The sequence below is a fragment of the Caretta caretta genome, chromosome 8, assembly GCF_965140235.1.
Source record: "Caretta caretta isolate rCarCar2 chromosome 8, rCarCar1.hap1, whole genome shotgun sequence".
NCBI lineage: Eukaryota > Metazoa > Chordata > Testudines > Cheloniidae > Caretta > Caretta caretta.
Genome location: NC_134213.1, coordinates 86,157,182 through 86,182,734, shown reverse-complemented (window position 1 = coordinate 86,182,734; position 25,553 = coordinate 86,157,182). Strand labels below are relative to the sequence as shown.

Sequence of the window (25,553 nt, the reverse complement as noted above, 5' to 3'; positions counted from 1 at the left end):
CCCCACCCTTCCACCACTGGAGCGGAAGAGTTCACTAATACCATAACATTACTGGTAGTTGATACGTAAGTGCAGGGCAGTCCCACAACTGAGGACAATTGTGGTGAATCAGGTTTCACTGTCACTGCAACATCACCGAGTATCAAAAACAACATTGATGCTAAGAAATCAGTGCTGGGAGAATCTGTACCATAGCTTTCAGCACTGGTCATGGGTGCCAGGGTCATCAGCACCTTGTGCACAAATGTCGGCACCAAGAGGTCAGTCCTGAGTGAAGTGCAGACTACTGCCTGAGATGGTACTGTATGTGGACCAAATTTAGGCCATGAACTACCTCTTTGGCTGAGTAATAAAATGACACCACCAGATCTACTTCTGATGTGTAATCACATCACATCTGCTAACTTTAGAGACAAAAATAAGCATTTACTGATTCACAGATTTGACAGCCAGAAAGGACTATTTTGATCATCTAATCTGATCTCCTGCACCACACAACAAATTTTCTTCCAGTAACTTCTGTATCAAGACCATAATTTCTGTCTGATCTAGAACACAGACATCCAATCTTGATTTAAAGACTTCATGTGATGGAGAATCCACTACATCCCTAAGTAAGTTGTTCCAATGGCAAATTAATCTAATTGTTAAAAAGCTGTATCTTATTTTTAGTCTGAATTTGTCTAGCATCAGACACTAGATCTAGTTATAACTTTGTCTGCTAGATTAAAGAGTCTGATCAGAAATCTTCCCCACATATAGGTACTTACAAATCGCGATCAAGTTACCTAAATCTTCTCTTGGAGAAACTAAATAGATTGTGCTTCTTGAGCCTCTCACTGTTTGGCAGGTTTTTCAAACCTTGAATCATCCTTGTCGTTTATTTCTGAACCCTTTCCACCACATCACACTGGGAGCTCATGATCAGTTCATGATCCGGGGGAAGAAAGCAGAAGGAGACTCCGCTGGTTGGAAGGCATGAGATGCGCTGTCCTAAGGTTGGGGGTTCCATGACCACCACTCCCAAAAGAAGGAGGCGGGTGGTGGTGGTCGGGGACTCTCTCCTCAGGGGGACTGAGTCACCTATCTGCCGCCCTGACCGGGAAAACAGAGAAGTCTGCTGCTTGCCAGGGGCTAAGATTCGCTATGTGATGGAGAGACTGCCGAGACTCATCAAGCCCTCGGATCGCTACCCTTCCTGCTTCTCCATGTGGGCACCAAAGATACTGCCAGGAATGACCTTGAGCGGATCACTGCGGACTACGTGGTTCTGGGAAGAAGGATAAAGGAGTTTGAGGAGCAAGTGGTGTTCTCGTCCATCCTCCCCGTGGAAGGAAAAGGCCGGGGTAGGGACAGTCAAATCGTGGAAGTCAACGAATGGCTACGCAGGTGGTGTCGGAGAGAAGGTTTTGGATTCTTTGACCCATGGGATGGTGTTCCATGAAGGAGGAGTGCTGGGCAGAGACAGGCTCCACCTAAAGAAGAGAGGGAAGAGCATCTTTGCGAGCAGGCTGGCTAACCATCTTTGCGAGGAGGGCTTTAAACTAGGTTCACTGGGGGAAGGAGACCAAAGCCCTGAGGTAAGTGGGCAAGCAGAATACCCGGAGGAAGCACAGGCAGGAACATCTGTGAGGGGAGGGCTCCTACCTCATACTGAGAATGAGGGGCGATCAGCAGGTTATCTCAAGTGCCTATATACAAATGCACAAAGCCTTGGAAACAAGCAGGGAGAACTGGAGGTCCTGGTGAAGGTAAGGAATTATGACGTGATTGGAATAACAGAGACTTGCTGGGATAACTCACATGACTAGAGTACTGTCATGGATGGTTATAAACTGTTCAGGAAGGACAGGCAGGGCAGAAAAGGTGGGGGAGTAGCACTGTATGTAAGGGAGCAGTATGACTGCTCAGAGCTCCGGTATGAAACTGCAGAAAAACCTGAGTGTCTCTGGATTAAGTTTAGAAGTGTGAGCAACAAGAGTGATGTAGTGGTGGGAGTCTGCTATAGACCACCGGACCAGGGGGATGAGGTGGATGAGGCTTTCTTCCGGCAACTCGCAGAAGGTACTAGATCGCACACCCAGGTTCTCATGGGCGACTTTAATCATCCTGATATCTGCTGGGAGAGCACTACAGCAGTGCACAGACAATCCAGGAAGTTTTTGGAAAATGTAGGGGACAATTTCCTGGTGCAAGTGCTGAAGGAGCCAACTAGGGGGAGACCTTTTCTTGACCTGCTGCTCACAAACCGGGAAGAATTAGTAGGGGAAGCAAAAGTGGATGGGAATCTGGGAGGCAGTGATCATGAGTTGGTCAAGTTCAGGATCCTGACATAGGGAAGAAAGGGAAGCAGCAGAATACGGACCCTGGACTTCAGGAAAGCAGACTTCGACTCCCTCAGGGAACTGATGGGTAGGATCCCCTGGGGGAATAACATGAGGGGGAAAAGAGTCCAGGAGAGCTGGCTGTATTTCAAAGAAACCCTATTGAGGTTACAGGGACAAACCATCCCGATGTGTCGAAAGAATAGTAAATATGGCAGACGACCAGCTTGGCTTAACAGTGAAATCCTTGCGGATCTTAAACATAAAAAAGAAGCTTACAAGATGTGGAAGATTAGACAAATGACCAGGGAAGAGTATAAAAATATTGCTCGGGCATGTAGGAATGAAATCAGGAGGGCCAAATCGCACCTGGAGCTGCAGCTAGCAAGAGATGTTAAGAGTAACAAGAAGGGTTTCTTCAGGTATGTTGGCAACAAGAAGAAAGCCAAGGAAAGTGTGAGCCCCTTACTGAATGAGGGAGGCAACCTAGTGACAGAGGATGTGGAAAAAGCTAATGTACTCAATGCTTTCTTTGCCTCTGTCTTCACGAACAAGGTCAGCTCCCAGACTGCTGCGCTGGGCAACACAGCATGGGGAGTAGGTGGCCAGCCCTCTGTGGAGAAAGAAGTGGTAAGGGACTATTTAGAAAAGCTGGACGTGCACAAGTCCATGGGGCCGGATGCGTTGCATCCGAGAGTGCTAAAGGAGTTGACGGCTGTGATTGCAGAGCCATTGGCCATTATCTTTGAAAACTCATGGCGATCGGGGGAAGTCCCGGACAACTGGAAAATGGCTAATGTAGTGCCCATCTTTAAAAAAGGGAAGAAGGAGGATCCTGGGAACTACAGGCCGGTCAGCCTCACCTCAGTCCCCGGAAAAATCATGGAGCATGTCCTCAAGGAATCAATCCTGAAGCACTTACACGAGAGGAAAGTGATCAGGAACAGTCAGCATGGATTCACCAAGGGAAGGTCATGCCTGACTAATCTAATCGCCTTCTATGATGAGATTACTGGTTCTGTGGATGAAGGGAAAGCAGTGGATGTATTGTTTCTTGACTTTAGCAAAGCTTTTGACACGGTCTCCCACAGTATTCTTGTCAGCAAGTTAAAGAAGTATGGGCTGGATGAATGCACTACAAGGTGGGTAGAAAGTTGGCTAGATTGTCGGGATCAACGGCTAGTGATCAATGGCTCCATGTCTAGATGGCAGCTGGTATCAAGTGGAGTGCCCCAAGGGTCAGTCCTGGGGCCGGTTTTGTTCAATATCTTCATAAATGATCTGGAGGATGGTGTGGATTGCACTCTCAGCAAATTTGCAGATGATACTAAACTAGGAGGAGTGGTAGATACGGTGGCAGGTAGGGATAGGATACAGAGGGCCCTCGACAAATTGGAGGATTGGGCCAAAAGAAATCTGATGAGGTCCAACAAGGATAAGTGCAGGGTCCTGCACTTAGGACAGAAGAATCCAAAGCACCGCTACAGACTAGGGACCGAATGGCTAGGCAGCAGTTCTGCGGAAAAGGACCTAGGGGTGACAGTAGATGAGAAGCTGGATATGAGTCAACAGTGTGCCCTTGTTGCCATGAAGGCCAATGGCATTTTGGGATGTATAAGTAGGGACATAGCCAGCAGATCCAGGGACGTGATCGTTCCCCTCTATTTGACATTGGTGAGGCCTCATCTGGAGTACTGTGTCCAGTTTTGGGCCCCACACTACAAGCAGGATGTGGAAAAACTGGAGAGAGTCCAGCGAAGGGCAACAAAAATGATTAGGGGTCTGGAACACATAAGTTATGAGGAGAGGCTGAGGGAACTGGGATTGTTTAGTCTGCAGAAGAGAAGAATGAGGGGGGATTTGATAGCTGCTTTCAACTACCTGAGAGGTGGTTCCAAAGAGGATGGTTCTAGACTATTCTCAGTGGTAGAAGATGACAGGACAAGGAGCAATGGTCTCAAGTTGCAGTGGGGGAGGTTTAGGTTGGATATTACGAAAAACTTTTTCACTAGGAGGGTGGTGAAACACTGGAATGCGTTACCTAGGGAGGTGGTAGAATCTCCTTCCTTAGAAGTTTTTAAGGTCAGGCTTGACAAAGCCCTGGCTGGGATGATTTAATTGGGGTTTGGTCCTGCTTTGAGCAGGGGGTTGGACTAGATGACCTCCTGAGGTCCCTTCCAACCCTGATAGTCTGTGATTCTAGTTGGGTATCCATCACGACCTTGAAGTCATTTTCAGAGTCACTGTTTTCCAGAATCCAGTCCTCCATCGTGTAAGTGTGACCTATACCTCTTTGTTCTTAGGTGTACACAGTGGTTATATTAAAATGCACGTTGTTCAAGTGAGCCCATTTTACCAAGCAGTCCAGATTGTTCTGTAGAATAGATCTGGTCTATTCATTCCATTATTGCTTTTTATTCCCCTTAGCATGGCAAAGCCAATAACCAAGAGGGAGAGAGCTAGATTCTATTCCATCTTGTGCATCATCAACACAATCATTTACTAAATTTCCAATCAGTTACACAAGTGTAAACCCATTGAAGACAATGGAATTGCTCAGCTGTCACAAATGGCATAATTTGAGACAATAAGGTTACACAGGTGCAACTGGGGGTTTAATACGGCTTGCAGAACTTTTGTTTGCGGGAAACATGGAAATTGGCTCACTCACTTCTCAGATTGGAGGTTGTGCTTGTAGTTAAAGAAAAACATTTTTACTGTAAATTAAGCATATTTCATATGGATGTCATTGGAAGCTAACAAACATGGACCCTCACAAGTCATTTTTCAGAGCAGAGCTATGCTTTAATGTGAATAGGTGTCTTTAGGGATTTGGAAAAAAATACTTTAAAATAGATAAAGTAATTGCCTGAAAAATGCAGTTAGTATGTGTGCAGAATAGTTATATTGCACAATAGAATTTACTTTTGCCATACATTTACAAAATCCTAATTTTCATGGTTCAAGGCTCATCTATTCCAAATTGTATCAAGCTGAATTCTAAGGAATGCATTGACATTCTCGATTCAGTTTTTTTGCCCCAAAATTGTCTTGGGCAATAAACTGTTAAAGATTTATTTGCACCTTAGTAAAAATAACATGGCATTGTGCTACACACAAAGACACTGCATCGTGAGACAAAAAGGTTGCTGTTGTGTCTTATCTGAACAGGGCATGATTACACAAGCATACATTTTCTACTGTGCAAAGTCTCAAAGAAAAGAATGAGAAATCTTAACCACAATGGTGAAGTCTTGGACTAATGAATACTTTGATGCTTTTTGTTTGCTTTCTATAGACTTTTGACAGTATAATCCAGCACAGGTGATGCTGCATAGTAAGAATAATGTACTGTCTGCTTTATTTTTGTAGACAAAAAAAAACCCCAATGTTTTATTTTGTGGAATATTCCCTTAAAAAAATCATGTTAGTGTTGAAATGTGGTTATGGTCGCTGTCCTCACTTTATGTAAATGGACAAATCCTGCCCTGTCCTCCTTAGCCATGGAAGGTGGTGCACACAGGGAACTTTCACGCTGCTGCAGAGTTGGGTGAGCTGAGAAAGGTGGCTCTGAATTCCACTACTTTGTGGATCTGTTCGATTTTCCCTATGGGAGGCAAACAAAACACTATACAGGCCACTTCAGGCCTGAGGTCTCCCCACCTTCCCAAGTACCCAGTATATGTACCTAGCACTTGTGCTCAGATTCAGTGCAAGGGACACGATTGGCTAAGTGAGGTATTAAGGTTGTACTTGAAGTTCCCCTTGATTTTGTGGTTCCACTTCTAGAGGAACACTTTGTTTACAATACTGTAACTCTGATATTTGATCTGTTTTTGGAACTGAGCACGGATGTGATTTATTTGTGTTTCTGTTTATTCTACAAAAAAGCATCCAAAACATTCTAGCATATGGATGTATTTCAATCTAGAAAAATGATCCACATCCAATCCAGCATTCATATTATAACACTGAATATTAAGAGAAACATACCTCTGCTCCTGAAAATTTTTAATCAGCTCCTTCCATTTTTCCATATCTTCTTTGTTTTCCTTAACAATGCTTTTTCTTTCCTTCAGGGTTTCCTCACTTTTCCTCAATCTGTCAAGTCTAAACAAACTCTGTGTCAAAGAAGCATGCTGAATGCTGAAGTCTTGAATTAATGAATACTCTGATGCTTTCTGGTTCTTGGTTTCTAAAAACTGAGCATGCCTTTGCCTTACTTTTTCAATAAATCCTGATCTTCTCAATTGATGTTGTTGTAAAGCTTCTTGAATTCTAATATCTTCTTCTTTGCATCTTTTCTGAACACCATTCTTTTTCTCCTCAAGAAAACCCTTAATACAGTAGTCAGTTTCACCTTTGGCAATTTGCATCTGCATAACCCCACGTATCTTTTTAGTTTGGATCTCACATCTCTTACTCTCTCTGTAGGCTTTATCAATAACATAAAATGGTCCAAGTCTTACAGATCCATACATTCTAGCAAAAATCCTCTTCTCTATACTTACTGGGTGATTCACAGCTTTAAGCTGTGGAGCAGGATGAACAAGAGAATGAAACGGGTGTACGGCATGCCAAATTTCTTCCTCTTTCTTTTGAAATATCATCAGCTTCTCCTTCACTGAATGAAAAGCAGCTTTACAAACTGAAAGCCTAAATTTAGTTTCTACCTGCTCCTCCATATTAGGTTTCTCCACGTCCAAGAAACCTACGATACAAAGAATGCAATATTTAATCTGTGATGCATATTTGATTATAAAAATTTACTATTTCTTATTTTTCAGACTCTTTATTAGATTTTAATATCTACGGATGATAAATGTCCTATTTAAGTCAATCTATCCTCTTGTGAGTTTGAATTAAATATTAGATTACTTTGAAATAAGACTTTAAATTATCTTGTCATATCAGCACAGTATTATCATCTGCCAAAATTTGTTTGTTCAACACACCTAATAATGATAAGCAAAGGCTCAGAGTTAAGTCTAATAGACTGCTTTTTATTGTGTCAAAATGGCTGGGCAAAAGTTTTAAAATATTTAATAATAATAGTAGTAAGTGCCAACTTAAAAATCAGCTACTATTCTTTTTGGAGCCTAATCAAACCCCTCAATGAATTCAGTCGGAATCTTTCAATTTACTTTAATAAGTTTTAGATCAGCACCCTGCTCTATTACTTGTCCAAAGAAAATTATGATATTTTTGAAAGTTTCACAAGTTCCTATACCTGCTACCTTTTTAAAGGCAGATTTTTTTAACCTACTGACATTAAAAAAAATCACAGCATAAAATAATGTAACAGTTGAATAATATTATTATAAATAATATCAATTTTCATTCTGATTTTTAAAAATATATCCCTTGCTCTACCTGTATTTCACGGTGTCTCTTAAAATTAAATATCAGTCATATTCAATTGGGTACTTCATCTTCTATATTCACATCCACAACAAATTCTTCCTCCCTTTTATACACTGAGTATAATACATGTTCAAATATTGTCATTCGTTTTATTTATGTGAAAATGTTTACAAAACAGTAGGCCCGTTACTCAATGAGGGGGGAAAGACAATAACAGAAAATGTGGAAATGGCAGAGGTGCTTAATCACTTCTTTGTTTCGGTTTCCACCAAGAAGGTTGCTGGTGATGGGACGTCTAACATAGTGAATGCCAGTGAAAATGAGATTGGATCAGAGTCTAAAATAGGGAAAAAACGAGTCAAAAATTATTTAGACAGGTTAGATATCTTCAAATCACCAGGGCCTGATGATATGCATCCTAGAATACTCAAGGAGCTGACTGAGAAGATATCTGAGCCATTAGCAATTATCTTTGAAAAGTCATGGAAGATGGGAGACATTCCAGAAGACTGGAAAATGGCAAATATACTGCCCATCTATAAAAAGTGAAATAAGGACAACCCAGGGAATTACAGACCAGTCAGCTTAACTACTGTACCCAGAAAGATAATGGAGCAAATAATTAAGATATCAATTTGCAAATAGCTAGAAGATAATAAGTTGATAAATAACAGTCAGCATGGATTTGTCAAGAACAACTCATGTCAAACCAACCTGATAGCTTTCTTTGACAGGGTAACAAGCCTTGTGGATCGGGAGGGAAGGGGTAGATGTGGTATAACTTGACTTTAGTAAGGCTTTCAATACTGTCTCGCATGACCTTCTCATAAACAAACCAGGGAAATACAACCTAGATGGATCTACTATAAGGTGGGTGCATAACTGGTTGGAAAGTTGTTCCCAGAGAGCAGTTACCAGTGGTTCACAGTCATGCTGGAAGGGCATAACGAATGGGGTCCCGCAGCGATCAGTTCTGGGTCCAGTTCTGTTCAATATCTTCATCAATGATTTAGATCAGTGGTTCCCAAACTTGTTCCGCCGCTTGTGCAGGAAAAGCCCCTGGAGGGCCGGGCCAGTTGATTTACCTGCCATGTCCGCAGGTTCGGCCGATTGTGGCTCCCAGTGGCCACGGTTCGCTGCTCCAGGCCAATGGGAGCTGCTGGAAGCGGCGTGGGCTGAGGAACGTACTGGCCACCGCTTCCAGCAGCTACCATTGGCCTGGAGCAGCGAATCGCAGCCAGTGGGAGCCACAATCGGCTGAACCTGCGGACACGGCAGGTAAACAAACCATCCCGTCCCGTCAGGGGCTTTCCCTGCAACAAGTGGCGGAACAAGTTTGGGATCCACTGATTTAGATAATGGCATAGAGAGTACACTTATAAAGTTTGCGGATGATACCAAGCTGGGAGAGATTGTCAGTGCTTTGAAGGATAGGATTATAATTCAAAATGATCTGGACAAACTAGAGAAATGGTCTGAAGTAAACAGGATGAAATTCGATAAGGACAAATGCAAAGTACTCCACTTAGGAAGGAAAAATCAGTTGCATACATACAAAATGGGAAACGACTGCCTAGGAAGGAGTACTGCAGAAAGGGTTCTGGGGGTCACAGTGGATCACAAGCTAAGTATGAGTCAACAGTGTAATGCTGTTGCAAAAAAAGCAAACATCATTCTGGGATGTATTAGCAGGAGTATTGTAAGCAAGACACGAGAAATACTTTTTCCGCTCTACTCAATGCTGATTAGGCCTCAACTGGAGAATTGTGTCCAGTTCTGGGTGCCACATTTCAGGAAAGATGTACACAAATTGGAGAAAGTCCAGAGAAGAACAACAAAAATGATTAAAGGTCTAGAAAACATGACCTATGAGGGAAGATTGAAAAAATTGGGTTTGTTTAGTCTGGAGAAGAGAAGACTGAGAGAGGACACAATAACAGTTTTCAAGTACATAAAAGATCGTTACAAAGAGGAGGGAGAAAAATTGTTCTTCTTAACCTCTGAGGATAGGATAAGAAGCAATGGGCTTAAATTGCAGCAAGGGAGGTTTAGGTTGGACATTAGGAAAATCTTCCTAACTGTCAGAATGGTTAATCATTTGAATAAATTACATAGGAAGGTTGTGGAATCTCCATCATTGGAGATTTTTAAGAGCAGGTTGGACAAACCCCTGTTACAGATGGTCTAGAGATAATACTTAGTCCAGCCTTGAGTTCAGGGGACTGGACTAGATGACCGCTCAAGATCCCTTCCAGTTCTATGATTCTATGTTCAGCTCATGCATTCCCTCAGAGCTTTACAGTGCCAAGGAACATAGTAAGAAGCATGAAGTGAATTTTTTGGCCTTTGTGGCTTTCATTTAAGGACTTCATGTTATTTTTATGCAATAATTGCATTTGCAAAATAGCCATGGTCACAAAAGAATTTTTTGTTTTACCTGTTTTCTGATCAAATCCACTTCTTACATGAGTGCCAGTCACATTGCTTCATTTACAGATAAAATAACTTTTAGTACTATAAGAACTGCAGAGCCAATATGCAGTAGTTGCATAGGAGCATGCTATATTTTGTTCTGCCTCATGCATCATCTTGCAAAGCAAGACATATGCTGAATATAGAATATTTATGTGTTGACAATGTATGAGGGTAAAAAGAAAATGGCTTGATTTCAAGACACTTGAAGTGCTGTCAGTTTAAAAAAATCTTGTTTTGATTTGAAAATTGAGCAAATTTGTTACAGAGTGACTTAAGGAGAATAAATATCAAACACCAAAATGTCATTTTACAGAATCATTTTTGTAATCATAATCATATAAGAGGTAAACATAAACATTCTCTCTTTTCAACCTGAAAAGCGGTTTTTGTGGATGAAAACAAGAGAAATGTTTACATGAAGTTTCCTTTTGAAGAATATATAGCTATATGTCAGTGAAAAAATACATGAGTTTTACCTAAGATTTGTGGCAAATAATGTAGATCAAGCTCATGTCTCATATTTCAGATATTTTTCCCCCTGCCATCCTCAATACAATAATCCTTTGACTATGTCAACAGGAATAGTTCAGTATGTCTACTAGGATGTTCTCTTACTCTTTGAGGTATGTGAGAATTCAAAAATACTTTTCTTGAAATCATTATTTTCATTAAGAGGGACTCCCGACATACATATAAGGCAGACAGAGTGGCCTCCTGTGTTTATTTAGCACATCACTTACTGAATCAACATTTCCTTATATATACTAGATATTTTAAATGTCTACAATGCTTTAAAGACTTTGTTCAGTAAGAAGATATAGACATTATTTTGATTTCCTGGAATGATCACACCACTATGGTTGCACAAGTCTCTTATGAAAGCTCTCAGCCTACATTGCATACAACCAATCGTAACTTAAATTAGCCACTTGAATTAACAGAGTAACTAATAGCAACAGTAGGTTGTACTGGGGAGCAATTAAATACAATAAAATATCATCAATTATATTAAAATAAGAAGCACCTCAAAATGCAACCGGTCAAAGTACTGACAATGTCCTTTAAATAATTTACAAACTTGACATTAGACTTTGAGTAAAAAAGTCCCCTGAAAACCCATGTTTGAGGAAGATAAAAATTGTTGATGTTAGAGGGCACCATATTCTCCATAATTTCACCATTCAAATAAAAATTAAAGGTTATGATATTAAGAGAGACAAGGAAGCTGAGGTAATATCTTTTATTGGACCAACTTACATTGGTGAGAGAGACAAGCTTTGAAGCTACACAGAGCTCTTGTTAAGGTCTGGGAAAGGCACAATGGCTATGTCTACTAGCAACTGAATGACAAAATGTTTGTCTTTCAGAGGTGTTAAAAAACACCTCCCCCGCACCAAAAGACAAAAGTTTTGCCGATGACAAGCACTGGTGGGAACAGCGTTTTGTGGGCAAGAGTGCTCTCCTGCTGACACAGCTAATGCCACTCTTTGGGGGTAGAAGTTTTTCTCAGCAGGCGAGCCGACAAACAGCGGCTACACTGTGTGCCTTTTAGCAGCACAGAGGTAATGACACAGCTGTGTTGCTAGAAGCTGCATAGTGTAGACATAGCCTAAGTTTGTCACAGCTAAATACAAGATCAAACAGATAGTTTAGTGTAAGTAGTTTAGCACATATTTTAAGGGACCATTCAAGGTGAAGTAGCCCATTAGCACCTCTGCAGACATAGGACAAAAAGGGGAGTTAGTTGGTTTCAGGTTCTTGAAATAACCCATAAATCCCATGTCTTTATCAAGACCATGATTTTTAGTGTCTAGCAAAGCTGTGAATTTAAGCTCCCAAGCTTGTCTTTTGAAAGTGTTCTGTAGGTTTTCTTTCAGGATGAGGACTGATAGGTCAGATATAGAGTGATCGCTTTGTGGAAAGTGTTCACCCACTTTCCTGGACACCATGATCAGCTTCAACAATGGAACCATATGGACAAGTATATACAAGAAACCCACAGATCACTGCACCTACCTTCATAGATCCAGTAACCACCCCAAACACACCAAGAAATCTGTTATCTACAGCCAGGCTCTCAAATTCCACAGAATATGCACCAAACAGAAAATCCGGGATATACACCTTAACACACCCAAAACCACCTTCACCAAACAAGAACACTCCACCAGAGAAGTAGGTCACATCATGGAATGGGCAACTGAAATACCCCAAGAGAACCTGATTCATATGGAGATAAACACCCCTCTGAGAATGCATACCTTTAGTTGTCACCTACCACCCCACACTGAAACCCATTCAGAGTATCATTGAACAACTACAATCCATGCTCGATGTGGACACCATCCTGAAAGAAATCTTTCCTGAACCCCTTCTAGCTTTTAAATAACCCCTCAACCTCTCCAAGCTCATCATCAGAAGCAAGCTCCTCACAGACAAGGACACACAAACATAAAGTCGCACCAGACCGCTTTGATGGACAAGCACTAGTAGGTGATGAGAGACACACTTTGCCAGTGGGTTTCACAGATATTTGCTGACAGCAGAGCAATAGTGAAACTCTGGAATTTTCAGTTCTATTTAAAGCTCTCGATGGGAGTGTGCTCTAGTGGGCACAGATTCTTCTGCCTGTTCCCCCTAAGCTTGATCCCTCCTGCCCTTTTCTGCCTCTGTCTCTGCCCTGGCTCCCTTTTCCAGTTTCATTTTCTTTGCCTAACCAATCTCCATCCCTCAGGATTCTCATCCCAATACCAGTATCCTTGACCACCTAGTCTAGTTTCCCCACGTTGCCTCACTATCCAAGTACCAGTTCCCCCCACCCACCCACCCCACACACACTCTCAGTTTCTCCCTTTCCCTACACCCAGTCTCAGTTCCTACCTCCTAGCTGTGCATCCAGTCTGTCTCTTTTCCCACACTGGCTTTCACTCTTTGTCTTCCCTCCTCAGGCTCCTCATCCAGTCTCAGTCTCCCCACCTACCTCATCCTCAGTTTGTTGCCCTGATCTCTCTTTTCCCTGGCTTCTCCCAGTTTCTTTGCCTAGCCATCCCCCAGTCTTCTCCTGCACCCTAACTCCTTATCAGATCTGTTTCCTCTTCCTCCTGCCCTCATTCTCATTCCCTCACACACTGGTTTCTGGTCCCAGGATCCTTGTTCAGACATTCTCAGTCCCCTCAGTTCCCCCAGTTCATTGTACAATTTCCATGTTCCCAAGAGCAAAATTGAATTCCAGTCCCAGTCTCCTTGCTCAACCAGTCCCAGCCTCTCCAGGTCTAATTCCAGTCTCTCCTCCAAGCTCCCAGCCCATTTCTTTCCTTTCACCTCCAGTCCCAGTCTCACCAGACAACTTCTTCTTCCATACTGCCAGAGTGCGAGTAAAAGAGTCATTGAGAGCACAGGAGAAATAGACTACTGCTCTCACTCCCAGTGCGCAGCCCCAGTCTGACCCAGAGCAGCAATTACTGGGAAAGTCAGGTTCCCAGACCAGTCTCCCTCCCCGGGCTTCTCATCTAGGCTCATTGTCCGTGCCTCCCCTTGCTCCTTGTCCCAAACTCTTTGCTGAGCCAGTGCCAGTTCTTCCCCCACACTCTAGCCTCTTTCCAGATCTGTCCCCGAGTTCTCCACTGGTTCCCAGGCTCAGTCTTCTTGCCCAGCCAGTCCTCCTAATTCCCAGACCCAGTCTCTACCACCCCCATCAGCCTCCAGGCCTGGTCCACACCACCAAGGCTCCTTGTCCAACTCTACTCCCCCAGCCTTCCCCTGCAACACCCTAGGTCTGGCTCTTGTCTCCTTTTCATTTGAATCAAATCGCCTCCTCCTCCACACCGTCTGGGAGAAGTCATTGAGAACACAGGAGAGGCAGGCTCTGTGCTCCCAGTTCCACTGTTTGGCCCATCCTCAGCTCAGAGCAGTCATTACTGGGACAGGCCTGTTTTGCTCCAATAGCCCTAGGCTGGAGAGAATGTGCTCAGTCATTCATCGGAGCTGTGAGGGGATGGAGAATGCTCCGTTGCTCTGCAGGGATCATCCATGCATAGTATGCTCAATGAGGATGGAATCTTCAGAGATTTTAGCTGTTAAACTCTAGCAAGTCTCCACAGAGCATGTGTGAAGTACAATTTCTTAAAATATTCCAAAGGCTTGTAAATTGGCCAAATGTTGGTGAATTTTTGATGGGGCAACAAAAGACACATTCCTGACACAAAGGTCACCCCCCCTGCCAAATTTCAAGTCCCTGTTCCAAAGAATGGGGGCAGTAGAGCTGTTCAAAGAAAGGGTTACCAGAATTTTTTAACATAGGCAAGACAATGTATTGCTCCCTAGACTCATTCTTGCAAATGGCTGAACTGTTTTGATTGAATTTTTTTAAAAAATTACAGTTTGAGTCAGACACACAGATGGAAGAAGTTAGCCTGAATAATTAAAGTTTGGCAAAGTTATAAGCAACTGAAAATAGGGTCTGATAATGTGAAGTATCAAGCAACTTTAATTAGAAGTGACACTACCAGCCCCACCTAGAATAAATAACTAATATGGTTGCTAAAATCTTTCCAAGTAGCTTTTTCTCATTTACGGTTAGTTAGATTTTTTATTTTATATAGTATTACAAAAGGATCACATTACTAACCCTTCCTCCATGGAATTCTATGTTCCCCTAGTTTATTCTTTTTTTTTTTTCTCAATGTGGGTGAAATGGAGAAAACTGGTTGTTTTTTTCTTCTCAGACATAAAACAGGAAGCTTTTTAAAATTATTCATATAGGATACCTGTTAACAAAACAAATTTTATTTTAATTAAACATGTCATTATAATCAAGAAAATGAAGACTTGTAGCAATAATACAGCATATATTACTTTTTCCTATAAATAATTAGATATCTATACACTTTTTTACCGATTTGACAAAAAAAAACCTCCTTTTTTTGTGGGATGATACCCCTTTTTTGCAAGACTATTTGTTACTAGGCAGAGTCTCTCTTTGCTTGGCTAGGTGCATACTTGTTCCAACCCCACACCTCTAATCCTGAAAAAAATTCCAGCTTTTAGTCTAAACAACTCTTCACTCATCATATGTTATACCAAGATGCATTCCTTTGCAGTTTTTCAGTGAAAAGGGCACTTTATCTTTAGCAGTGTGAGCAAACAAGGAGCCCTAAAGAACAGTTTATGATATTCTCAGCTTTTTAAGTGAATACAGTGCTTGCTTGTAAAACACATTTGAAGCTCACACCCTTATGTATCCACAGAACTGGTACATGATACACAGTAGCAATTCATGACACGGTGTCATGCAAATGTGTGTAATTCTTGACCTACTATTTCCAACTCTTGGGTGAGAGGTGGTTTTTGTTTCTGTGGCCACTGGAATTCTGGCTTTTTTGCTGAGACTGTCATACAAGGATGCCAATTGATACTAACTGAGGTGATGCATTTTATGATGTAGATACCAGCCAACTGGAAATTGGACTGAAACTCATTTCTCGTACACTGCCAAACAGCTATCAGATAACACTTTTCTCTCACTTCTCAAGTGAGCCAGATCCAAACTAGTGACCCACAGTCAGTTGAAAAGGATTGGTAATGAGAAACGTAACCTAAATTATCCAGTGCACCAGGCTTATCATAGAATCATATACTCATAGAATATCAGGATTGGAAGGGACCTCAGGAGGTCATCTAGTCCAACCCCCTGCTCAAAGCAGGACCAATCTCCAACTAAATCATCCCAGCCAGGGCTTTGTCAAGCCTGACCTTAAAAATATCTAAGGAAGGAGATTCCACCGCCTCCCTAGGTAACACATTCCAGTCTTTCACCACCCTCCTAGTGGTGGATTTAGGTTCCTAATATCCAACCTAAACCTCCCCCACTGCAACTTGAGACCATTACTCCTTGTTCTGTCATCAGCTACCACTGAGAACAGTCTAGATCCATCCTCTTTGGAACCCCCTTTCAGGTAGTTGAAAGCAGCTATCAAATCCCCCCTCATTCTTCTCTTCCGCAGACTGAACAGTCCCAGTTCCCTCAGCCTCTCCTCATAAGTCATGTGTTCCAGTCCCCTAATAATTTTTGTTGCCCTCCGCTGGACTCTTTCCAATTTTTCCACATCCTTCTTGTAGTGTGGGGCCCAAAACTGGACACAGTGCTCCAGATGAGGCCTCACCAATGTCAAATAGAGGGGAACGATCACATCCCTCGATCTCCTGGCAATGCCCCTACATATGCATCCCAAAATGCCATTGGCCTTCTTGGCAACAAGGGCACACTGTTGACTCATATCCAGCTTCTCATCCACTGTCACCCCTAGGTCCTTTTCTGCAGAACTGCTGCCGAGCCATTCGGTCCCTAGTCTGTAGCGGTGCATGGGATTCTTCCATCCTAAGTGCAGGACTCTGCACTTGTCCTTGTTGAACCTCATCAGATTTATTTTGGCCCAATCGTCTAATTTGTTGAGGGCCCTCTGTATCCTATCCCTACCCTCCAGCGTATCTACCTCTCCTCCCAGTTTAGTGTCATCTGCAAACTTGCTGAGAGTGCAATCCACACCATCCTCCAGATCATTAATGAAGATATTGAACAAAACCGGCCCCAGGACCAACCCTTGGGGCACTCCACTTGATACCGGCTGCCAACTAGACATGGAGCCATTGATCACTACCCGTTGAGCCCGACAATCTATCCAACTTTCTATCCACCTTACAGTTCATTCATCCAGCCCATACTTCTTTAACTTGCCGGCAAGAATACTGTGGGAGACCATGTCAAAAGCTTTGCTAAAGTCAAAGAACAACACATCCACTGCTTTCCCTTCATCCACAGAGCCAGTTATCTCGTCATAGAAGGCAATTAGATTAGTCAGGCATGACTTGCTGTGGTGAATCCATGCTGACTGTTCCTGATCACTTTCCTCTCCTCTAAGTGCTTCAGAATTGATTCCTTGGGGACCTGCTCCATGATTTTTCCAGGGACTAAGGTGAGGCTGACTGGCCTGTAGTTCCCAGGATCCTCCTTCTTCCCTTTTTTAAAGATGGGCACTACATTAGCCTTTTTCCAGTCATCTGGGACTTCCCCCGATCGCCATGAGTTTTCAAAGATAATGGCCATGATATTCTATAGGTCAGTCAATAAGATATTTGAAAGCTTGAACACATGATTTAATGCACATATTGTACCTTGGGCTTTGCAGAAATGGTGCAGATAGGTTCAGAGGCAGAAGATCCATCCTCGTTGCCAAAATGTTGTAGCAACCAGGTAAGGTACTAACAAACTTCAACAGGACTTTATTTTTAAAGTGGAAACCTGTTTACCAAGCTGCTGCTGCACCCTCGGTAGCTCTCACTCCGCCTCCTCAACTCTCCCCCCCGCTTCCTGTTTCCTGTCCTTTCAGACTCCCAACAGCCAGTGCTCCCAGTTCTAATAATTACAAGCAGCATCTAAACACCACATGTGTTTCAACAGTAAGATTGTAAACAATGTCTCTTTAGACAAAACATGATTTCAAGTCTTTAGATGAGAATTTTTTTAAGAAATATTATTTCCTATATGTTTCATTTAAATTTATTTTTACTTATGTCGTTTCCCATGTAATCTAGTTATATCAACAGTGATATGCATGCCACTGTCTTCTATAAATTAATTGCTGGATCTAGTTTTCTTTCCATTCTACACAAAAAAAACCTAAACTATACCAAAGGTAAAACAAAACAAAACAACAATTCAGACTTATGACAATGATGTAAGAAAACATATGACTGTGTTTATTTTACACAATTCATTTAAAAGATCATAGTTACTAGTTCATGCTAATGCCAAATTTACACTGTTTCTATTTTTTCCCCCAGTATACCCTATGTCTTATTACTTGTGAAAGGTGCCAATTTACTGCCAAACTCAAACTCCCAATAATGATGCCACTTGTGATGTGTTATAGGACACTTATCCAAAAGGAACTGGACTAAGATCACCAACTTGTTTCATAAAAAAGCTTAGCATGATGGACAATTGGTCACTACCAAACTGGATTAGTTTAGAAGTGATAGTATAAGGTTCTATGTCTTATAACCAAACTTCTAAGCCATCCATTTCCCTCAGAGAAGCATTAAAAAGTAGAAACATACATAGGTTTGACACATAGGATAAACAGGACAGAATACAATCTCTTTCAAGTAAACTAAAGTACAACAATTCAATAAGACACTCCCGTCCAGTAAAAGAAATTCTACAGATTTATTTAAGTAGAGTATCATTAATCAATGGATTTTTTTTTCTATTTGGAACTCAGAGAACACGTTCAGCAACATCTGTAGGTCATCATAAATTTGGGTTTAAGGTTTTGTGTAAAGTTAAATTATAAAAGTCAAAATATACCAAAACTTAGACTCAGTAGTACCTTACTCATGGAAAGAGCCCCACTGATATGAGTCAGGGCTGCAGAATCAGGCCCTTAGTGAGGAAGCAGTTACAACTATATTTTTAGGCATTCTTGGCTCAAAAATGTGGTTTAGTCATCACAGCCAAAAAGAACAATGAAAAACTGTATTTTTACAGTTCAAATACCTCAAGTATAGAATATAACCTGTTTTTCACTAAATAAATACTTTTGTTAATATTGTTAAGATTACAGAAATACTACTTACTCTGAAGACATCAAGCAACAATTTTCCCTATTGTATCATTATACCCAAATAATTTCTAATGGAGAGTTAGGCAGTAAACATACAATCTATATATACTCTTAGAGTCATGATTCCTTTCTTGTAGGGGTTAGGCCCAGATGCACCTAGAAAATCACAGGAACAACACTACAATCCACAAAGCCTGAGTTAGGTGCCTAGGCTCCCTAAAACTAATGCGGAGACATAGGCAATCCACAGAAGCCAACACACTAGGCAGACAGCCTCCTAAGCTAGCCAATGGGAGATGCAAACAAGAGAAGTGTGTCCTAAGTCATGCCCCTCTCTCAGAGATTGGTACCTAAATCTGAGCTGCAAGGAGGTGCCTATGCCTTTAAAACACTTTCAGTAACAGAACACTTTCAGTATCAGTAGCATTGCATTTATTTCACTGGTTTTGTAAAATCAGACAAAATGCTTGCATATTTCTACATTATATCAACAGACTGATGGCAAGTACATACTTGAGTTTGATTCTTTCTCCTGGAGTTTCATCAGTTATTAATCTGATTCAGTTAGCTTCCTAGATGACTTCTGAAATGCTCACAAATTTTCACGATTAAATCACTAATATTTCCTTTGAATACCACAGGATGCTATTCTCAATTTAAACCATTTGTTCAGAATTCTGGCACTACTGCTTCACTGCTTTATTAGATTGATAAGTCTGTCTTCATCATGTTCATATTCTTATAATATTTTTTCTCTTTCAAGAAATTATAATTTATGTCTATGATTATTCTGGAGCAGTCTTAACGTTATCAGATTAGTATTTTACTTCACAGTTCTAATCTTCCACAGTACTAAGAAAATACAACTCCTGAACAATTTAATAGGTGCCATAACTTAAATTAATAAAGGATGTTTTTATTTAGGAATACATTTTAACCAGTTAAAAACAAAAGTTAAACACAACTTGATAAGATACAGTACATACTTTTTCAATTAAAAATCATCATAAATTTGAAGTAAGACATTTTAAAAGTTCAATAAAAATTCGGCAATAAGGAAGAAAATATGGAATAGCATTACAAATTGCTCACTGTAAAACTTGTGGGGCATCACCACTATGCCGAATAACAAGGTATGAAAGTAAAGAAAGCATGTCCTGCTGATAGGCATTGAATTTGAAGATGTGTGCACAGTGTCTCTACAACAACTAAGTGATGCATGGTATAAAGCATCTTTTTGTTTGAGTCCAACTGATGCAGAAGTATTCAGAGGCTGAAAAGCAAACCTGAACACTACAAGGTCAATGGTTGTTACATTCTTTTACAACAAACCAAGCCTAACTTTGACTTTGAGTGTTAACCCTGGCTTGGGAAGCAAGTGCTGGCAGTTTATGTTGGTGGTTTGGATTCTCTGATTAAGTTGTACAAGAAAGAGAGCAGAGACGTCTCAATAGCCTAATCAAGGTTGGAATCTTATTATGACATTCTGAGTTTCCCAGAGCAACTAAATTGTAAGTAAGACCCTTTCAAGAGGCTGGTGGTAAGATTTTTTTAATATCAGGATAGCTAACAAATAGTAATTTTTCTGGTTAATAATTTGTTTTTGTAATATTTTCTTTTACTGTATGTTTGCAACACATATGGAGGTGATAGCCACATAAATTGCACAGCAGAGCGATAATTAGTTTATCCTGCTCCCCCAAATGTCAGAAGATTGAACAGTTTCAAACAGCCATTAGCTTTTATAATCCATCTTACTGGAGAAACATTTCCTCCTTCCTCTTAAAAGAAAATTCCCCTCCCCCACCCCAGAGTATGCAAATCCAGAGGGTAAGAATCAATTCTCACTGAATAAACTGAAATACATATTTTGTAAATAATCAGTATTTCTGAAACTAGTGGTGGAGGCAGCCATTTTATTGAAAAGTAGTGTCATCTGCAATAATGATGACTGTGATCTGCAGTAATAATGGCTTAACAATCACAAGAACTATTTCAGTATGTATAAACATTAAATATATATGTTCTAAGAAAACTGAAAAAAAATGTACAACCTTACACCAGGCTCCAACAGTAGTAATGTCAAAAATGACACGTTCTCAACAAAATGTCCACCTCTAGCATTATTCTATAAAATGCCAATCTTAATTAACTGTGAAAAAAGAATATTTTATAGTTCATTTGCGATTAAAAGTGTTTTTACCTCTTAAAAATGTAAATGTTAGGCTAAGGAAAATGAGTGCAGTTTTCCTTTAATTCTCTCTAATTCTTAAAATCACTTTTTATTAACAGCTCATCTACATTTGTTGTAAACTAAATGTTTAATTTTGTTACACTTTTTAAAGAGAAAAGGTTGTGTGTACAGACACTAACCTAACTATGTCCATTTATTAAACCATTCAACTCAAGATTCTTAGGGCAGTGCTTTTAGAAGACTTCTGTAAATCAACATAAGCAGAACCAAGATTGTAACAGAAGCGAAAACTCCAGTGCCTAATTTCAGAGGAAGTTCTGTTAGCATAAGTGGAATTCCACTTGCTTAAAGTATCATAGAATATCAGGGCTGGAAAGGACCTCAGGAGGTCATCTAGTCCAACCCCCTGCTCAAACAAAGCAGGACCAACCCCCAATTTTTACCTCAGATCCCTCAATGGACCCCTGAACTCACAACCCTGGGTTTAACAGGTCAATGCTCAAACCACTGAGCTATCCCTCTGTACAGTTGTATTTGGCCTCAAGAGTCTCACTCATCAACACTTGTGGAAGAATCATCAGCTCAAGGTGTTTGAAATTCACTGCACTTTGTCATCACATTCTCACTGTTTTATGGAGTTTTCCATTCTGATCTGTGCTGGGGATGATTAATATTGAAAAAAAAAGACATGCCATGTAACAGAAAAAATATGTAAAAATTTAAAATACTATACATTTAGAATAGTACTTTTCATAGACTTATGAAATGACAAAATGCCTTAGATTCTGGGCCTGAGCCTCATTTACACTAAGGCCCTGACATGGTAAAAGAGTTTTAGCGTGGTATAAAGAACTTTAGTACAAATTAGAATCAGGTCCTCTATGTACAGTGATCATATCATCCACCACTAAAATGTATCTATCTCTGGAGTGCAAACCAAGCAACCACTCTGCTGAAAGACACAACCTTCATCAGCAGTTTCCCCTGTGAAAATTTTCTTTTCCAAAGTTCAGAACTTTATTTATTTATGGGCATTTCTATGGAGATTTGCTATATTCATTCAAGACCAGTGCAAAAAGCACTGCTAGATTAAGGGATCAGTGACAGTTTTAAAGTTCAATAACTCACATACGATCAGAGCTAGAAATTAATGCTGTATATCATAGGCAAGTTTTTTCCACTGTTACATATCATGTGTATCTAGCGCCGGCATGTCATAGAATTCTGGAACTTGAAATCATATTATTCTGGCTACTTGTTTGCTTTTCCTTTCACTTCCACTCCCTTATTTCAACACGTTATTAAGCTAAAATTAGAATTGTATACATCTGAAACCTTTGAACCTATCATTCAAATGTTATAACCCATTGACTGAAAGGCCAAACTCCCACAGATCTTGAAGAAAGAAGGATCACACCAATAAAGCATTAACCGTATTACATGTTCACCAGATATTATCTCTTAAAATCATCTTAAAATCTAACTGCAGAAAACAGTAAAACGGTAATAAGAATGATTTGATTTTAAGGTTGGATATCTCAACTACCAGGGATGGAAATATAATGTGAACTTCTCTAATTACTGCTCCTAGACCAGTGACCGGAAAGGAAAGGGTTAGATCTATGGCTTTCACTGGAAAACAGATGACAAGGAAAGATTGTTTAAGGCTATAAAACTGGTTATTAAAGGAGCTCTGTGTCAGGTCCAGGATAAAAGAAACACAAAAAGCTAGAATCAGATAAGGAAATTTACAGGCAGTATCAGATTGTTGGCAATTGACAAGTACTTTTCCTGACTCTTGGGGTGCCTGCAGCTATGATTGGAACCACCTCTGGTAATGTATGATTATTTTTTTTTAGTTCAAATTAACAAGATAGATGGTTTAAAAATAATCAAAATAACATTAAGAAATTGTTCCACATGAAATTCATTCAGCAATTATATTTAAAGTTGTAATATACAACCATATTTACGGTATAAAGAGAGGCTATTTTGGTTTTAACTCCAAAAAGAAAAGACTCCTGATTCTCTTCTATGAGGAGGAAAACTACAGATATGTGAAAAAGTGGGACAGTGGCATTCTATGTAGTATCTGACAAAAGTAAGAAAGCACAGAGAAAGCAGGAAAACAGAGAAAATTCTATTTGTTAAAAGGAAACAAATATGCTCTTCTATTTGTACAAGTGGGTTTTCTAATGCTCTTTTGTATCACAGAATAGCAGCATTATACCTTTAAACTGTGTGAAAAGATATGAAAAAGATATTTAAATAATGGAAGTGCAATGAATGGCATGTAGTTTTTACAAAATTGCACAGCACTAACAATTAACATAGTATAATATTTAGAGCTATAGTATGTATACTAAACATTAGCATTCCTGTCTTTATCATCCATTTGTATCACACATCAGCATTTCACATTATTTGTTCTGGACATGCAGAAAGAAAGACAAGATGTGAGGGGTGTGGTTTAATTAGGCCATAACTTTATCAGCTTATTTCATCTGGGAACTATCCAGCAATATACTGTGCAGTGCAGGTAATGATTCCTTCCTTAATCATTTCTACCTGGTAGAGGGCTGCCATCATCCTTCCATAGCTGTTCCCCAGCCATCTGCTGGGATCTCACCACCCTTTCCTTACTTCTTTCCCCCCTCTAAGTCTAAACAAAGACCATTCTGTCTTTGAGGTTGTAGGGATTGCAACATAGCTTGTAAAACAGAACCTTAAATGTCAAGAACAAAGTTTTTCAATAGATGCTCTTTATTCTTAACAGATTTTCCTGGAATATTTAGAATGATCCTTGGTGCTATATGCAGAGTCCAGATTTTTCTGAAAATAGTTATTAAATTAATATTTAATAGTACACTTACTTGTTTCCCAGATGTAAGCTTTTTGTCCTCAGTATTCTGTTCTGGTTTAATGATGTGATATATAAAGCTTTTACTATCACATACTGGAAGTGTGCTTTGACTGTAAATTTGTTTTGCTCTATCTCTGATATAATGTCTCTGCAGAAGAACTTCATCCAAAGGAATTTTGCTGTAAAAACAGAACTTCTGATACTTTAGTTCACAGTAAATAAAAATGTAGGTACTTCTGAATGACTGAATAATCCAGACAGTTGATTCTTTTATTGTTGCTAAAGAACAAAGTGAACCACAATACTTATAATTTCCTCCTGTACATCATTATTACTTAAGAAGAAAGAAAAAGAAAGGGGAATTATATGCCGAAAACAATGTTAATTAAATATTTAGATTGAAACCTTATTGACATAAAAGACAGAAAATGCACAGTTAAGATTCCCACTTCTAACTTAACTTGGTTCCCTAGCTGATGTATGCAGTAAAATAAGATATTTTACAACATACAAAATAAGAAAAGCTGGAAAGGCCCTGGAGTTAAATGCAAGTCTCGCAGTTGTATTAAGAACAGGAGTACTTGTGGCACCTTAGAGACTAACAAATTTATTAGAGCATAAGCTTTCGAGGCCTACAGCCCACTTCATTGGATGCATAGTATTAAGAGGGTCTTCAGAAGGGAAAAAAGCAAGGAAAGGTGTATTGTGCTGATTGGCTGAGGTGAAAGAGAAATAAGAAAAAGGCCTATAAAAAAAGGCTGCAGGGCCTAACAAATTAATCCATGTTAGATTCCATTCAGGTCAAGATTTTGGAAAAAGCTTTCTAATGTTGTAAAACTGGGTCTTTAGAAGTGGTGTCTAGCTGTATAGATATTACCTAATTTTTATTAGCTAAACTTGTAAATCAAATACATTAATTTATGTTTTTGCTAGTTAAAATATAAATTTTGATATACACAATGGATTTCTGACTTCTGGTGCCACAAGTACTCCTTTTGATTTTTAAATGACTCTACAACTCATAATTCCATGCTATATATAATTAATTACATTTAGGTTTGGCACAATTAGTTTTTTTGATCATTTTGACTTCTAAAATTTATTTTTAAACTTTTTTTAGATTTTTAGCTATTTCAATTTTCATAGCTATAGAAAGTTAGGAGGGTATCAGAAAATAATTTAGTGACAGACACTGAGATTCAAAAAGTTAACATTTTACAACCACTAAAATGTTAACACAAATTGTCGAAATCACATCAAAATATACAAATAAATATCCTTAAATCTAATTCTAATAAATTCTCAAGCAGCATTTTTATAACTTTGCCTGTCTGTAAATTTTTATTATTATCAATGGAAATATTTTTGTCTATGTATGTATAATGAAAATCAATGTTTACAGATAGTTACCAAAAAAAATCTAATCCTTCCAAGCTTAATTATATTTACATTCACTTTAAGGATACTTTACACTGTCAGGTTTCAGAGTAACAGCCGTGTTAGTCTGTATTCGCAAAAAGAAAAGGAGTACTTGTGGCACCTTAGAGACTAACCAATTTATTTGAGCATAAGCTTTCGTGAGCTACAGCTCACTTCATCGGATGCACACTGTGGAAACTGCAGAAGACATTATATACACAGAGACCATGAAACAATACCTCCTCCCACCCCACTCTCCTGCTGGTAATAGCTTATCTAAAGTGATCACTCTC

The 25,553-nt window shown here is 39.8% G+C and overlaps 1 protein-coding gene across 5 annotated transcripts in view; it reads right to left on the bottom strand.

The window, feature by feature from the left end:
- The window catches only part of LRRIQ3 (leucine rich repeats and IQ motif containing 3), a 122,666-nt gene that overhangs the window by 39,230 nt on the left and 57,883 nt on the right, over nt 1–25,553 (bottom strand). For all 5 annotated transcript variants that reach the window (XM_048862620.2, XM_048862619.2, XM_075131733.1 and 2 more), the window contains 3 exons: nt 23,852–24,020; nt 14,791–14,929; nt 6,318–7,035 (listed from right to left, as the gene is read on the bottom strand). In XM_048862620.2, the coding sequence (XP_048718577.2) occupies nt 6,318–7,035; nt 14,791–14,929; nt 23,852–24,020 (1,026 nt within the window). The remainder of the gene's footprint in view (nt 1–6,317; nt 7,036–14,790; nt 14,930–23,851; nt 24,021–25,553) is intronic.